The sequence below is a fragment of the Xyrauchen texanus genome, chromosome 4 (assembly GCF_025860055.1).
Source record: "Xyrauchen texanus isolate HMW12.3.18 chromosome 4, RBS_HiC_50CHRs, whole genome shotgun sequence".
Lineage (NCBI taxonomy): Eukaryota > Metazoa > Chordata > Actinopteri > Cypriniformes > Catostomidae > Xyrauchen > Xyrauchen texanus.
This window is the reverse complement of record NC_068279.1, coordinates 19,779,530-19,797,034: the sequence shown is the minus strand read 5'-3', so window position 1 is coordinate 19,797,034 and position 17,505 is coordinate 19,779,530. Positions and strand designations below refer to the sequence as shown.

Sequence of the window (17,505 nt, the reverse complement as noted above, 5' to 3'; positions counted from 1 at the left end):
ACAGTGTTTTAATTTTTTGGGTGAACTATCCTTTTAACTGACACAGTTCACTAACCTCTTTGTGGTATAATTATACATTGTATTGTTGCATAATAACGTGCTGTGCAGATGGTCACATTTTGGTTAATTGTTTATCAGAATAAGTTCTGATAGAGCTCACTGTAGGGGATCAAACAGTATGTGGACAAAGCAGCCAAACAGAAACCAGAATCCAGGTCCAATTCTGCTAGTCAATAAAGGAGTGACGGTGCCAGCCAAGGTCAACTGTCATGTCATTCATTTTGCATTACCTTTTTGGTTCCATGTATTGCATGTCTTCTGATTGAATTCATTACCTCCTCCCAACGCTCTCGTCCCTTCTTATGAGCTTGCACACCCCTCCTTCTTTCATAAGCCAATTATACTCTCACTGGGGTATAATGCCAAGGGACTGTTAAGTTACAGTTGTTTATTGATGAGTTATTAATGTCCCCTAAAACACTAGAACATCTTATCCTTTTCAAAACTGAGCCTTGTTTTTCCATCCGATTACTTTCAGTTTGCTTTTTTTCCTTTGCTAATGCTTTTGTTGTCAATTATGGAGTCGTAGAACTGTGGATGAGTGGCGTTCGATCACACTGTCCACAGCAGTCCTCCTCCCCTCTCTAGAGTGTCAGGATTGTACAAGAGTAAGACTTATCTGTTCATATTCTCACCTCGTCTATGCCAGTGTCCTCTTTCCTTGTAGAGCGCTGTGGATGCACGAAAGCACAGGTCTGTCTCCAAGCCAGGATGGAGAGTGGACAGGAGACACCATGTTAATTAAGAAAAAAAAAAAAAGAGAAAGAAACAAGCTTGACTGATTTGGATGCAGAAATTAAGCTCTTTTAGCATTAGCAAGGTAGTGCTGTACAGTAATTTTAGTAATAGTCATGGGTGGTGATGGTTGGAGGCTTAAACCAAACACACTCCTCCAAAGAATACAAATAATTGTTCTACATATACTGTATATTTATTTTAGGATAGGAAAAGTGGTAGAGCAGAGCCCGACCCCAAAACGAAAGCCTCTTTTAGGTCCATCAGTACCAACCTGGCCTCCAACATCAAGAGACGTAGGTCGTCCAAAGACACGGTAAGGAGATTAAGAAATGATGCCCTGCCTGTACTTCTATCGCTCTTATATATCTCTCTCTATCTCTCTCTATCTCTTACTTTACCTTCTCCTTTTCCTTCTCCTTGGTCTGCCCTGTTTCTTTCACTCTCTCCCTTTCTCCTGTCACCTCATCTTTCCTCTCAAAACAACGTCTCATCTCAGACTATCTCCACCCTCACACATGGAGTTACAGTCATGGCCACATGTCTGTCAGTCAGCCATCTATACTCCATCCAGACATCTGTTGGTAAAGCCCAATCGGGGATGTAGCCGCTAGGAACTGGGAAAGTGTGGAGAGGGAGCAGAGGAGAGGGTGGGGATTAGGGGTTAGGGGTTTTTATATTAGGGTTTGTGGGTTTGACCTTGCTGGAGGGGACAAGGTAGATTCTCCTTTCAAGTGCCTGTGCTGGTCTTTCTCCCACGCCTAACCTTAATGTGACTTTTAATTTCTGCTCTATTTACACCTTTTATTTTCTCCTTTCTTTATGTGTGTTTGTGTCTCCTCTCACTGCTTGGTCCTGTACCAATTATTTCCATGTACCTCATCCTCTTTTTATCGTCCCATTTTATGTGGTTGGTGTCCCAAAGTCACCCTGTATGCCTCCCACAATGCGGTATCTCATAATGGCCAAAGACATCCAACACGCGCTGCTAAAATAACCAGGGCTGTTCCCACAGCAGGGTTGCTCGACCAAGATCCCTATGTTTATTTTTAACCATCCAGTGTTTTCTTGCAGCGCTATGAATTGAAAAACATTTTCCCTTTCATTTTCAGGAAATGGTCCTCAGATGGGTTTTGGGTACATTTACTATGTATTGAACTGTCAGAGCTGAATTCCACATATTCCCAAATGTGTTAATTGCTTACTGTTTATCCTTGGTCCCATAGGTTCAATAAGGCGTGCTCTGAGGATTCAATATAAACATACCTGCTAGTATCTATTTTAACAAAGGCTTTTTAATTGCAATACTTTCAATGACTTCAATGACTCTAATTGCTCAATTGAAATTTTTTGGGGTATGGCAATGATTGACCTGGGACTTACAACTTGTAAAACAACTAATCTCTCAATCTCACAAAAGTATGCTGATTTGCAGCTATTTTTTTCAGAGGTTTATATTAATCTTATTACATTCCGAATTCCTAAGAAACATTCTAAATAATTTGCATCCATGTAGTTCACATTTCCTATGCTCTCAGTTGGTTTTCCCTCAGTAATATGGCTAATAACAAGTCAGGAGGCTGGCAAAATATGCCATTTTTAAACAAAACAATGATGTGATTTCATTATGTATTTTCAAAATATGAAGGTAGAATAGAAGCAGATTAAAGATAAAATAAAACAGTACTTGAACTGATGTTTACCCATCTCAGTCCTAATCATCCTTTTCTTTTCTATCAGTGTTTTTTTATAAATGGATTTGAATGGCGTTTTAAATGTCGGTGTCCACTCCACATGCCACACTGCCTCTCTCTTCCTCTACCAGCATGATCCTTCTGGTTGTTGTAGAATAGAACTCTGTCATGCTGTTCACTTGTTTGTAGACTGGGGGCGCTGTGGTTATGACTCAGAATTGACTGGGAACACCATAACAACCTTGTTATGAGTGAGTGTATCACGTCACCCACTGAAGGCACATGTTTGGCTATATTCGCTAAACTATGTACCTCTAAATATAAGCTCCTTACTTAACCTTTCTGTTTTGTAAAAAAATAAAAAATAAAAATCCTGTTTGTGTCAAAAAAGACCCGGTTGATTACAGTAGATATACAGCACACCTCCCTTTTATAAACATGAGTATTCAAATAAACTTTTTTTTATCCTTAATACATAGCATTTCATCTGGGAAGAGTGCCACCTACATGTCAGTGGTGGTGTTATTCTTTAACGTTAGATAATACAGTAAAACCTTCATTTTGAGTGGAAACAACTGTCAATTGGAATAATTAATAATTGTATTTGTTTGAAAGTAACACACAATAATAATTTATATTCTAAAAGCTTTTACTTTCAAAACAGAAATGTATGTCCCCACACATATCTAGGGATCAAGATATCATAGAGACTTGGCGATGGTCTCTTTTTACTTGGGCCAATAAGCAAACATTTTGTAGTGCCCTAGCAACACCCCAGTAACCACCCAAAACACCCTGACATTTCATAAATATAAACAAGTATCATAAAATACTCATTTATTTATTCATTTATCCACTATTGTGGAAAATCCAAAAGCAATTTGACCAAATGCAATTTTAAGATTAGGTTTTTGTTTCTGTTTTTAACACTTAAAAGGGTAATTTGCGAACGTAGCAGGAGGGTTAATCAGATATTATTTTCCTATGTAGAGAGTACTACAATAAATCAGTCTTCAGTATAATTATTTTGTAGAAAAAAGAAATTAAGAGACATCAAATGGCCTTGAGAGATATTAAGGTCAAAACCTCTGGTGGACTGGAATGTACTGCACCTTGTGCTGCATATCAGCTCCGGCCCTCGGATTTTATCAGGACAGTTACTATGGTGACAATACTTCTAGGTCAGGTAAATTATTAGCTGTGGGCCAGGAGACAGAGCGCTCTCGTTTGTGTTATTGCAGAGTTCTTGTGGAGAGATATTCACATCATGATCTATGGTGCTCATTAAGGAAGCATATTCAATTTTAGACTCTAAGCACAAGCAATGATCCTGTAAGGATAAAGCCTTGTGAAGCAATTTAGAAATGATGAATCCATGACCTCGTTCACTCTATTTATCTCACAACAAGGTCCGGGAACGCCTTAGCTTTGTGTCTGCCTGTTTTTGAAATGTGGCCAAATTATTCTAGATGACAGGTACACACGATGGCAGTGGGTGGAGAGATTACCTCCGTCATAACAATGTTAACTAAATACTGGTCAAATACAGCCACGGACAAACATATTTATGATTATGTAAATATTTAGAAGTTCTTACTCTGTAGTAATAAAGGACAATATTATTTCCTTTTTTGTTTCTTCCTCATCTATAGCCATATCCCACGGATATTACCGGCCAGCTCAACCTGTCAGACCCCTCTGTGAGCACAGTCGTGTGAAAGTGAACAAACAAGAGAGAAAGCGAATTTGACAGGCAAAATGAGAGAGAGACTTTGCAGACTGGAAGAGCAGGAGGTGGTTGGGTCTGAAACAGACCTGATGATCCAAAGTTGCTGCTGCTTCTTCACCCACCTGAGCCAACAACACCATCATTTGTGCAAACCCACCCAACCTGGACATATGCACACTGGATTTGAAACTCTTATGGACACACTGTGCTAAAATCAACCACAATGGAGCAAACCCTCACTGACACATAGCTCACACTTGGCCCAAATAAACACACACACACAAAGTGCTTCACTTTTTCATTTTTGCACTTATCTAAGCAAGTTTTTGTGAATTATGTAAATATACTATATATACAGAGATCTGTTTCTCCACTCATATTAGGTCATTATTTAGTGTTATCAAAGAAAAGTTCTAGACCATAGAACAATGCATTAGTTTTTACTATCAGACACAATTATGTTTCATACATATGCAGTGCATATCTTTCTACCTCCACCTCAGATATATATATAGCTTATATCAACACTGAATTTTGGTAGTGTTTTGATGTTTTCCCATATGAAAAGAGGTTTGTTAGAACAAACACAGAACATATCTTTTACTTACATGTATTTTTAGATTAGACGATTGAAAAAGTAGGTTATGTTATCAAATGCAGTACTATAAATAATACTGTTGGAGAAGTCAAAATTGGTGGCACATATTTGATCATTGATGCACTTTGCTGTAAACTGTGTCTCTTAATACCAGATTCTCTCTCTTCACTGCCATTTTCAAAACACAATCTCCATGTCACTTTGGACAAAAAAATACTGTGGATTTTTGAACTACAATCTTTTTTCTCTATTTATTTATTTATGATTTTATCTTTTGTACAACAAAGAATTCTTGCTTTGGATGTGAATTATCTGAATATCAGCAGATAATATGGGGTCTATTCAGCCAGGGGCGAAATGTAGCAGATCCAACTTTCAAAAAGGTTTTATGACAAACTTTAAATAAATGAAAGGAACCCAGTTACACTTAAGAGTGGTGTAGATGTAATGATGCAGATATTATTACAGGATTTTTTGAGATTAATTTCTCTTTGACGTGTCTGGCTTGAAATTCCCTGTAATAATTTTTGTATCATTGTGTGAAGATAAGTGGCATTCTTCGTTTTGCTACCACAAAGGGACCTTTCTTCACATTACATATATTTCACTATATGATTCTAATATATGAGCAGTATTATATTTTGTATGTGTGTAAAAATAACACTAGATACTGTTTTCATTGTTTGTTGTCCCATCAGCTTTTGCTCTGTGGGTTAGTTAAATGGTTACCAGCATAAGTGATCATTTAAAATATGAGTCAGTTGTCTTTTCTGTGGACTTTTATAAGTATACTGATCAATAATAGGCTAATAAAAGTATTAGAACATGGTATAGGACGTTTGTTTTAAACAAATTGAGGGCTTTTCTAACTATTGTGAAAATCTTTGATTGTGAACTGAGCGTACTGTAGTTGTAACAGTAAGTTATGGAACTATTTTACAAGCTGTAGACATTAACATGAGGAAAATGTATGTTTTAGAAGAAAATGGGAAATCTTTTGTAGAAAAATGTAGTTAGATCTTGCAGGGTCTGATGGTCTTTCCAATATTGCTCTGTTTGTTGGGTGGGGTCCAGCAAAATATCCAGTTTTACTGTGAACATAACTGTGAACCACTTCATATTAAAGTAAGAGTTGTTACACATTAAGCACATATGTAAATTCTCTGTAGATTCATGAATATCAAATACGACCTAAATAGAAATATATTCTGTCGTTTGCACTCCTGTGTCCATCATGTACGGCTAATATTTAATCATACTATTGTATTACTGGAATCTCGAGAGAACAGATGCAGTCCAGTTTACGAAGTGTGATGAAAACCAACAACAGTGTCTAGAATTTTTTTTTCTAAAAAAAGAAAGAAAGAAAGAAAATAGGAAGTGAATGCACGTCTTGGCTTAAGAGGAAGCACGTCTTTGTCAAACAAACCAATGTAACCTGTCCTGTTCACTGTTGTATACAAATATATATATTATTTCTAAGGCTTTAAAATGTTGTAAGACCAATTTAATTTGCTTTCACCAGGTTTTCTACCACCAAATATACTTTTAACGTTTATTCCAATATCGTTTGTGAAAAAACTAAAATATGAACTGAATTCAAACAAAGATATATGTTAAAACAAATGTATAACTGCTGTAATCCAGTGTGCGAATAAAATAAATATAAAATGGAAAAATAACATTTTGATTGGATCACTCAGTTTTTTGTTGTATTCTCATCACTCTCTCTCTCTCTCTATCTCTCTCTCTCTCTCTCTCTCTCTCTATCTCTCACTCTCTCTCTCTCTCTCTCTAGAAGAACTAGAAGTGGGTGGCAAGTGTTTCTGAAATCTCAGATATTTAGAAAATCAGATATGAGGTTTCACTCTAAGAGCAAAGGTCATCTGGCTCTCTTCTATAATGAATGATGCAGCTATATGTGAACTTTCACACTGAATGCATTTTACATTTCTATGTGTGGGCATTACAATGCAAACACTGTAGACACATTTTTTAGAATCGGGTTGTTACTGCTTACATACAAACCATAAGTATTTAATTAAATGTGTTCACCACGAGGAGCAACATTCAGTACATTATAGCAAGTTATAGTGTGACCACATAACTTATTCTAAAAGATATGAAATATGCCAGGATAATGTTTATCATCTGTATCTTGGCTCTACTCCTCTCATGGGGATATTGCACAGTGAGACACATAGCCACTTGTTTCACTGTCATGATCCAAAACAGATTTGATCAAGGTGGAGAACAACTGACTAAATGTATTTGATCCTTCAAAGCAGCTTTTTAAAATATCTGGCTGGGGTTTAAACATCTGTTTTCTCAAAAAATGCAATATTAATGGGCTACTTTTCTCTAACTATTTAGGGTACAGGGAATATCTATTGATATCTTTGTTTGAATGTGCAGTCATTGGTTTGAGGGTCTGATACATGGACTCATAGTCTGAGTAATTGTTGAATGAAGGTATAAGGGTGAATATGGGTAAAATGGGGCAGTTAAGCTTGATCCCTATTATATCCACATGTATTTTCTATAATGGTTAACTAATTACTAAACAAATCTTTGGGATATAAACAGTTAATTTTTGACCTTGTAAGTTGATGCTGTTACATTGTGATGTGTGGCACAACAACCACTGGTGGAAAAAGCAATGTTTGTTTTGAGGTAAATCTGGTTAGGGTTATATATGAAAAAGTTGACTTAATGTTTGTCAATGTTACATATAATGATTCATGTTGTGAAAGTGTAGTAATTGTAGTAATTCCAAATAATTTGTAAATATTTCACCACAGGCATATTGGCAATGTGGCACAGAATTTCAGGTAATTTCAAGAGGACTGAAGAGTTTATAATTAACTTACATATTAATAATATGATTAAAAATGCAGTTTAGTACATTTCAGAGCATGGCATAGCCGTAGCCAGAAACAAGACTTTGCAAGTACTAAAGCACAATTCAGTGAAATATAATAAAACTACCATTAACGACCATTGCTTCAATTTATTTTCTTTTTGGCTATAATTGTTCTAAGCTCTGTGAAGTTTAAATTGCTGAAAAAAAAAAAAAATCCAATGATGTAGCACTGTTATATGTACACTCACCTAAAGGATTATTAGGAACACCCTACTAATACTGTGTTTGACCCCCTTTCGCCTTCAGAACTGCCTTAATTCTACGTGGCATTGATTCAACAAGGTGCTGAAAGCATTCTTTAGAAATGTTGGCCCATATTGATAGGATAGCATCTTGCAGTTGATGGAGATTTGTGGGATGCACATCCAGGGCACGAAGCTCCCGTTCCACCACATCCCAAAGATGCTCTATTGGGTTGAGATCTGGTGACTGTGGGGGCCATTTTAGTACAGTGAACTCATTGTCATGTTCAAGAAACCAATTTGAAATGATTCGAGCTTTGTGACATGGTGCATTATCCTGCTGGAAGTAGCCATCAGAGGATGGGTACATGGCGGCCATAAAGGGATGGACATGGTCAGAAACAATGCTCAGGTAGGCCGTGGCATTTAAACGATGCCCAATTGGCACTAAGGGGCCTAAAGTGTGCCAAGAAAACATCCCCCACACCACCACCACCAGCCTGCACAGTGGTAACAAGGCATGATGGATCCATGTTCTCATTCTGTTTACGCCAAATTCTGACTCTACCATCTGAATGTCTCAACAGAAATCGAGACTCATCAGACCAGGCAACATTTTTCCAGTCTTCAACTGTCCAATTTTGGTGAGCTCTTGCAAATTGTAGCCTCTTTTTCCTATTTGTAGTGGAGATGAGTGGTACCCGGTGGGGTCTTCTGCTGTTGTAGCCCATCCGCCTCAAGGTTGTGCGTGTTGTGGCTTCACAAATGCTTTGCTGCATACCTCGGTTGTAACGAGTGGTTATTTCAGGCAAAGTTGCTCTTCTATCAGCTTGAATCAGTCGGCCCATTCTCCTCTGACCTCTAGCATCAACAAGGCATTTTCGCCCACAGGACTGCCGCATACTGGATGTTTTTCCCTTTTCACACCATTCTTTGTAAACCCTAGAAATGGTTGTGCGTGAAAATCCCAGTAACTGAGCAGATTGTGAAATACTCAGACCGGCCCGTCTGGCACCAACAACCATGCCACGCTCAAAATTGCTTAAATCACCTTTCTTTCCCATTCTGACATTCAGTTTGGAGTTCAGGAGGTTGTCTTGACCAGGACCACACCCCTAAATGCATTGAAGCAACTGCCATGTGATTGGTTGATTAGATAATTGCATTAATGAGAAATTGAACAGGTGTTCCTAATAATCCTTTAGGTGAGTGTATATAAATGTGTAAGGCTTAATAAAAGGTCCAATTTTTTTTTTTTTTTTTTAATGATTCATCATTGTTTTCCAAAATATGCTAAAGACACACATATAAATGCTGGTACAATTTCCACAAAACAGAACAAAATATATCAAAATACACCAGGTTTTAGTAACATTAATTTGTTTAAAAATGTAATTGTGGAAAATAAATAAATCAGTAATGCATTGTTTACAAGTGCAAAAAGATTCAAAACCTTTTTTGAACATTCTTCGCATTTGTGGATTACAGGAAGGGTTGGTTCATAAGAAAAAAAAGAAGAAGAAAAAAAATACAAAAAAATACTGTTGTTACATTAATTATCAAGCCAATATAAATAAGGGGTAATACCATGTCTGATATGATACAAACAGTAAAAAAAAGTGCCATTTAATTTATGTGTGCAAGCTTACATTTTGGGTGGCAGTTGCACACCCTGGCACACCCATGGCTACGCCACTGGTTCTGTGCATAAAGTAGTGTAATGTGAACAGTACATGTGTGTAGTGCAGTGCAATGCACAGTGCAGTGTAAACATATAATGAAAGGAATATAAATTATTTCAATTTGTTCTCTTATTTTAATTTGATCAAATACTAATCTTTATATAGCAAGAATTATACATAATAAATATGAATATGATCTTTCACCTTTGCTGAGGATGAGCATGCTTTTCATCTTTGAGCCTATAAACTGTTGTGAGCAAACATACAGTACTCCATTCAAATACTGAACTGTTTCTTTTCAGAGGACATTTTTTTCTTGTGTTTACCCATTTTTTTGAAATGTGGCCAAATTATTCTGGGGGGTTATTGATTCTGCAGGTATATGTTTTGCTTTTCTTTGTTTATTAGAGACACTTTGCAGACTGGAAGAGCAGGAGGTGGTTGGGTTTGAAACAGACCTGATGATCCAAAGTTGCTGTTGCTTCTTCACCCACCTGAGCCAACAAAATAAAATCATAAATTTGTTTAACAAGTGAATATTTAAATCTTAAATCTTTATGTAATACAAGTGTCCCACTTTACCAGTATTGATTGAAAAAATGTAGGAGACATCCTAAGCTTTTTTATAAATGTATCATATCATTTTTTACATTTTGAGCAGAAGTAATCCAAACAGGAGCACAGGTCAGTGAATGGACATACCCTAGGGCATCTTACAGCCTAATGTTGGTTTGTATTTATAAGCAAGCAGTCGTATAGCTTCTACATCAAATTATATAGCTAGGCAGAGAGGTAAGAAGGAGGTAAGTCATCTTTCAAGTTAGATTTTTGTAACTGTTAAAGAGTTAATATTGTATTTGTGTTGTTCTATATTGCTGTTATACAGTTGGGCACCATTTGCATTGACCATTTACCAGTACCACACCTGTGTGAGCAGGTAGTGTCCATGCTGTTAAAGGGATAGTTCAGTCCAAAATAAAAATTCTGTCCACATATTCACCCTCATGTTGTTCCAAACCATTTAACTTTCTAAGTTCCATTGAACAGGAGGTGCTTGGCAGAATGTTAACCACAATCACCATTCACTTACATTGTAGGTAAAAAAGATGCAATGAAAGTGAATGGTGACTGAGACTAGCATAGCATACTGCCTTGCATGTGTTCCACTCAAGAAAGTCGAACGGATTTGGAACAACAGCAGGGTGAGTAAATTATGTCAGCATTTTCATTACGCTGATATTCTATGTACTGCACTGTAGCCTACTCCACTGCAGGAAAAAGACTAGAAAAAGCCAATAGCTGTGGAACAATAAAGATCTATCTATATTTTTGAACTATTTTAACACTTTAGGGTTTAAGGTTCACTCTATATAATATAATATATATGAATTAAGTATATTTGTTTTCATATATATATATATATATATATATATATATATATATATATATATATATATATAATAAACAGCATAAAAGCAAAAGCCACAGCTGTGCAACATGGACTGCAATTTTCATCTCACCTTTGTTGCCCTATACCACTTGTTTTCCCCTCAGCCTACAGCTCATATGAGTCTTTGTTTGTTTCCTGTATAATGTGTACAGCACAGAGCCCAGCTCAAACAAAAGATTTCCATGTGTCTCTTCATCCACATCTGTGTTCGGGGTCTCTGATGAAGAGATGTCTCTGGAGGTACACACGTCTCACGATGAGAGCTGTCAGAAAGGATCCTGCCTGGACAAAGAGTGCCTCCTGCTGGTCAGTCTGGTACTCCTGGCCCTGTGTCGAAAGGCGCTGCTGTTCATATGGAAATACCAATGTTACATTGTCGCCAGAGTGTGCCAGGACCTGGAGCAGAGTTCTGAGAATGTGATATTTGACATGGATGAGCAGAGGCTTTCTTCATATGCCCCAGCCTGAAGCAAAGATGTGACAGCTGCTTAGAAAGACTACTGATCCAATGTCAAGGAAGGGCACAAACAGACTGAGGGAGAGAGGAAATAAATAAATCAAGAGATAGACATATGTCTATACTTGTGTATACTTGTGAGCTATTGTGTTTATCTTTGACCTTATATAGGATATACTGTATATATATGTTACATCCCTATGCATGTATGTTTATGCATGCTTGTTTTGTGTTCTCTTCTCTTTTCCCCTCTCTTTTTACACACTCTGATTAGGTTGCTGTTATTGGTTATCTGGGCTGCCAATCTTCATTACCCTGATGACATCATCTCCACTCTCCACAAATGGATGGCCTTTCCGTCCCTTTAAAAGTTGTTTGAATCCATGTGTTTGCAGCCTTTTTTTTGTTTGATGACAGCTTTACTTGTTAACTGCTGATTTTTGTGTATTGTCCCTGGTTCTTTGTGACCTTGTACATTCTTTATGTATACTGACAAAGTCACTCGTTACCCATTTGTGGTTATGTGACTTCTTCATCATCATCATCATCATTATTATTTATATAACTCTCTGCTCATCTATCCAGAGTGGAAAAGTGGACAGGTAAGAAATCACGTGACCTACACCTTGCACCACGTAGACTGATTTTTGTATTAGACACCTTAGTTTAGGAGTGAGTGCCAACCCCTGTACTTTTGGTGTTTTTTTTTGAGAGCAGTTAGAATAGTTTAGACATTGGCGTTTCCAACGCTGATGACCTGTTTTATTTTCTTTCGTGTGTTTTGTTTAAACTAACAATTTGAGTTTAGAGGGCTATAAAAATAAGTTAGAATTGTCTTGTTTTGATTCTTTCTTTGGCTCCACTCGTGTCCTTTATCCCCTCTGGTTTTGTTATTAGTATGTTCTTTGCATAACATGTAAACACCCTATTCAGTTATCTTTGACTTTTTGTTACGGTGGTACAACTCAGAATAAATGACCTTTTATACCATTTACTTGCCTGGTTGCTTTTTGTCATTTGCCAACCCAACACACACCTTAAATCCATTTACAATTAAAATGTTACCCCCTCATACCCTTAGACAACCCTAGGGGTCGTAACATTTATGGGGGCTCGTCCAGGATCTTTCAAATGAATATAGATATCTATTTTGAAGACCCATGTCCTGGAAGTGTTTTTGTGTGTGTTGGTGGTAAATTGCCATTTCATTGCTCTAGTGTTGTGTTAGAAGAATGTCTATGTGAGGCGGTGTTCTAGTGTGGATTGTTTATTAACAGTAATGGCACTGTTCAATTTATAAAGCTTTATTAGTAGTCCCTCTGAAGAACAGGTAGATCTATGTGGGAAGCAGGATCTGTTGATGATAGCAGAACACTTCACATTCAGATTGGGAGGCAGGCTCTTAAGACATTAAGAGCATAATTAGTAGACCTTAATGTTCTCTTTTTATCTGGAGCTAGTGGTGAGGAGGCTGGCGGAGATGTAGAGCTACCTGGTGCTGTCGTTGATCATTCCAGTTTTATGGATGATGTGGAAAAACGGGAGGTTAGAGCAGGTGCTGAGGCTGATGCCAAGGCCGGATTTGAACCATTTTCTCCTGTTTTTTACTGGTCACGAGAGGGGGCACGATTGAAAGTCTACCTTGCTCGTTTACAGTATGAGGCACAGGAAAAAACTTGGACGCTCCAGGCCGAATTAGAGCTACGTTTAGAAATACGCAGGCTGGAGATCGAAGCTGATAAGCTGGTGAAGCTGCGACAGCTTGAGTCAGAGGGTTGTTGCTGGCTCAGTTGTACAACATAGCCGAGGTCAGGTATCTAATGTACCTCCGTTAGGTGATTTGTCTTCTGTCACCTTTGATGTTAGCAAACATATTGCATTGGTGCCGCAATTTAGAGAATCAGAGGTAGATTCATATTTTAGTGCGTTTGAGCGCATCGCTTCAGCTCTTCATTGGCCAAGGGATGTTTAGTCTCTTTTGCTACAGTGCAAATTAATAGGAAAAGCTCAAGAGGTATGTTCTACTCTCTCTTTGGAGGAGAGTTTGAAATATGAGTCAGTGAAATCCGCTATCCTCCCTGCTTATGAGCTGGTTCCTGAGGCGTACCGACAGCGGTTTAGAAGTCATAAAAAAAATGCCAACCAGACTTATGTGGAGTTCGCAAGGGAGAAAGGGATTTTATTTGATAAATGGTGTACTTCAAGTAAAGCTGACGGTTACTAGTCATTAAGGGAGTTCGTATTGCTAGAAGAATTTAAAGGGTGTTTGCCCGAGCGTGTGGTGGTTTATCTTAATGAGCAAAAGGTAACCTCGTTGTCACAAGCAGCAGTATTATCTGACGAGTTTGTGTTAACGCATAAAAATGTTTTCACTTTGACACGTGCAGAGAAGTCTCTAGCTGTTTCTTCTCCGTCACAATTTACTCATCCTAAGTCCAGTGTTCCCCGTTCTAAAGAAGTTCGGGAATGTTTCTATTGTCACAAACAGGAACATGTCATAGCAGATTGTACTATTTTAAAACGCAAACTCCAACCGCAAAGCAAGGGCGTTGGTTTAGTAATAACTCGTACTAGTGAGGTGATTCCTGCTATTTATCATCCTTTTCTTTTGAAAGTGTTAGTCTTGTTAACTGGAAAACCGGAAGATCAAAAAGAGGTTCAGATGCTTCGAGACACGGGCGTGGCACAGTCATTCATTGTGGCTGATGTGTTACCCTTGTCTAATGAAACTTCATGTGGTTCTAGTGTAATAGTGCAGGGAATTGAAATGGGGTTCATAAAAGTGCCGTTGCATTGTATACATCTACAAAGTGAACTAGTAACCGGATATGTGAAAGTTGCCGTAAGGCAAGCACTTCCCATAAAGGGAGTAGATTTCATTCTTTTGAATGACCTTGCAGGTGGAAAAGTGATGCCATTGTTAGAAGTCCTTGACAAACCGGAGGCGTTTTGTGATTCAACAGAACTGTCTAGCACATACCCCGATGTTTTTTCTGCATGTGCAGTCACACATGCTCCTTCACGAAAAGGGGGTGATGTGGTAAGTTTGTCAGACTCAATATTTGCACGTGATTTTACTAATGACACTCAATCAAAGTGTTTTGCTTCTGAAGTCACAATCAGAAAAATCAGACACTGACTCCCTGAAGCTTTCAGTTACTCGTGCGCAGGTTATTGTTGCCCAGAAAGAAGATTTGTCCCTTACAAAATCCTTTGCTTCTGTGGTCTCTCCAGATGTTGCAAGACATAAGAAAACTGCTTTCTTTATTGAAAATGACTTGCTGATGAGAAAGTGGTGTGCCAACATTGATCAAAAGTGGGACTGGAATGTTGTTTACCAGATTGTTGTTCCTTCCTCTTATAGTCAACATGTGTTATGTTTTGCCCATGATCATCAGCTATCTGGTCATTTGGGGATTACCAAGACCTACTATAGGATATTGAGGCATTTCTTTTGGCCAGGGTTGAAAAACGATGTCGCCCAGTACTGTTGTACTAGTCATACCTGCCAATTCGTAGGGAAGCCAAATCAGAGGATTCCCCCTGCACCACTCTCTCCTATTCCGGTGATGGGAGAACCTTTTGAACACATAATAGTGGATTGTGTTGGTCCGTTGCCTAAGGCCAGATCGGGAAATCAGTTTTTGCTTGCGATGATATGTGTGGCTACTAGATTTCCTGAGGCAATTCCTTTATGAAAAATCACTGCATCTGTTATTAAAGTGCTGGTTAAGTTCTTCTCCACATTTGGACTGCCAAAGACTATACAGGCAGATCAAGGTACAAATTTGGTCAAACTTGTTTGTACAGGTAATTAAATCTCTCTCTCCATAAATCAAGTTGCCAGTACGTACCATCCCAAAAGTCAGGGCGCCCTGGAACGCTTTCATCAGACTCTGAAATCAATGTTGCGTAAGTACTGCCTGGAGACAGGTAGGGATTGGGATGAGGGAGTTCCCTTGGTTCTGTTTGCTGTGCGTGAAACGGTACAAGAATCTTTGGGGTTTAGTCCAGCAGAACTTGTGTTTGGTCATAATGTTAGAGGGCCTTAAAAATTCCTAAAATTACAGATGTTAGAGGCGGATTCAAATCCCGAAACTAATGTGTTTGAGTATGTTAGTAAGTTTCGAGACCGATTACATACTGCCTGTTCTCTTGCAAAAGAGTCTCTAGCTGCTGCACAGACAGGAATGAAAGCCTGGTTTGATCGGAAAGCGGTTGCTCGAACTTTTCTGCCTGGTGATAAAGTGCTTGTGCTGTTGCCTGTTCCAGGGTCTGCTCTATCTGCTCGTTTCTTTGGCCCTTATGTTGTTACAAAGAAAATGAGTGATACGGATTATGTAATTCGTACTCCGGATAGGAAACGCCAGACTTGAGTTTGTCATCTCAATATGTTAAAGGCATATCATACTAGAAGGGAAGCTCCAGTAGGAATTACAGAACAGCCTGCCATGCCTGTTATTTCTTCTGTGGCTGTAACCTTGGATGTAGCGTTTTCTCCTGGAATTTCGTGTGTTGATGAGGATAGTGTAGTGCTGCGTAATGCTGCTTCACATTGTGCTAGATTATCAAATTAAGAGGTACTGAAAAATCTTCCATCTCATCTTACTCATTTGTCTGTAGACCAGAGTTCTGACATTGTTCAACTAATCAATGATTCTCTTAATCTTTTCAGTGATGTTCCTACCCAAACCTCTGTTTTGCACCATGACATTAATGTAAACTGTGCCAGTCCCATTAAGCAACATGCTTATCGTGTTAATGTCGAAAAGAGGGCTCTTATAAAACAAGAGGTAAGTTCTCCATGCTTGCTTGTTCCCAAACCTGACGGAACCTTCAGATTCTGCACTGATTACCGTAAAGTGAATGCTGTAACAGTGCCCGATAGTTATCCTTTACCCCGCATGGAAGATTGTATAGACAAGGTGGGTCCAGCACATTTTGTGAATAAGTTGGATTTATTAAAGGGGTACTGGCAGGTTCCACTCACTGCCCGTGCTTCTGAAATCTCAGCATTTGTAACACCAGATAATTTCCTCCAATATAATACCATGGCTTTTGGGCTGCGAAATGCTCCAACATTTCAACGTCTCATAAATCTAGTATTAGCAGGGGTACCCAACTGCAGTGCGTATTTAGATGACGTGGTTGTATATTCATCAGAATGGGATAAACGTGTGTCTTTTGAGAATGGTGTTTGAAAGATTTGCAGCAGCTTCTCTAACCCTCAATTTAGCAAAATGTGAGTTTGGGCAAGCTACTGTAACATATCTTGGTAAGGAAGTTGGTCAGGGTCAAGTTCGGCCTGTGGAAGCTAAAGTAACCACTATTGTTGATTTTCCAGCTTCTACTACCCGCAGAGAACTGCGTAGATTCCTAGGGATGGCTGGGTATTATCGTAGTTTTTGTAGGAACTTCTCTACTGTTGTTCATCCCCTCACAACATTATTGAGTCCATCTAAACCTTATATTTGGTCCCCAGAGTGTCAACGTGCTTTTGATGGTGCGAAAGCCCTTTTGTGTGATACTCCTGTTCTCACTGCTCCAGACTGCACTTTACCTTTCAAATTGGAAGTTGATGCCAGTGCGGTGGGAGCCGGTGCTGTTCTACTCCAGGAGGATGGGAATGGAATAGAACACCCTGTTAGTTATTTCTCCCGCAAATTTAACAAGCACCAACTGAATTATTCTACCATTGAGAAAGAAGCTTTGGCTCTGTTGCTCTCTTTACAGCATTTTGAGGTTTATGTCGGTTCCAGGAATCTCCCACTTATTGTTTATACTCATCATAACCCCTTGGTCTTGTCCCGTATGTGTAATCTGAATCAGCGCTTGATGCGGTGGTCTCTGATTGTACAGAGTTATAACTTAGAAATTAAACATAAGAAAGGAGCAGATAATGTTATTGCGGATGCTCTTTCTAGAGTATAATTATGTAATTTTTGATTTTTCTTTTTGATTAATGTGAACAAAACATGTTTGTTCTTAAGGGTAG

General features: G+C 38.4%; 1 protein-coding gene across 4 annotated transcripts in view; it reads left to right on the top strand.

Moving 5' to 3' along the window:
- The window catches only part of LOC127639422 (glutamate receptor ionotropic, NMDA 1), a 33,476-nt gene extending 26,989 nt beyond the window's left edge, over window positions 1–6,487 (top strand). For 2 of the 4 annotated variants that reach the window (XM_052121436.1, XM_052121442.1), the window contains 2 exons: window positions 1,001–1,111; window positions 4,142–6,487. In XM_052121436.1, the coding sequence (XP_051977396.1) occupies window positions 1,001–1,111; window positions 4,142–4,207 (177 nt within the window). In that variant the 3' untranslated portion in view covers window positions 4,208–6,487. The remainder of the gene's footprint in view (window positions 1–1,000; window positions 1,112–4,141) is intronic. The other 2 variants (XM_052121450.1, XM_052121460.1) reach the window with 1 other exon arrangement.
- Window positions 6,488–17,505: the final 11,018 nt, after the last annotated feature.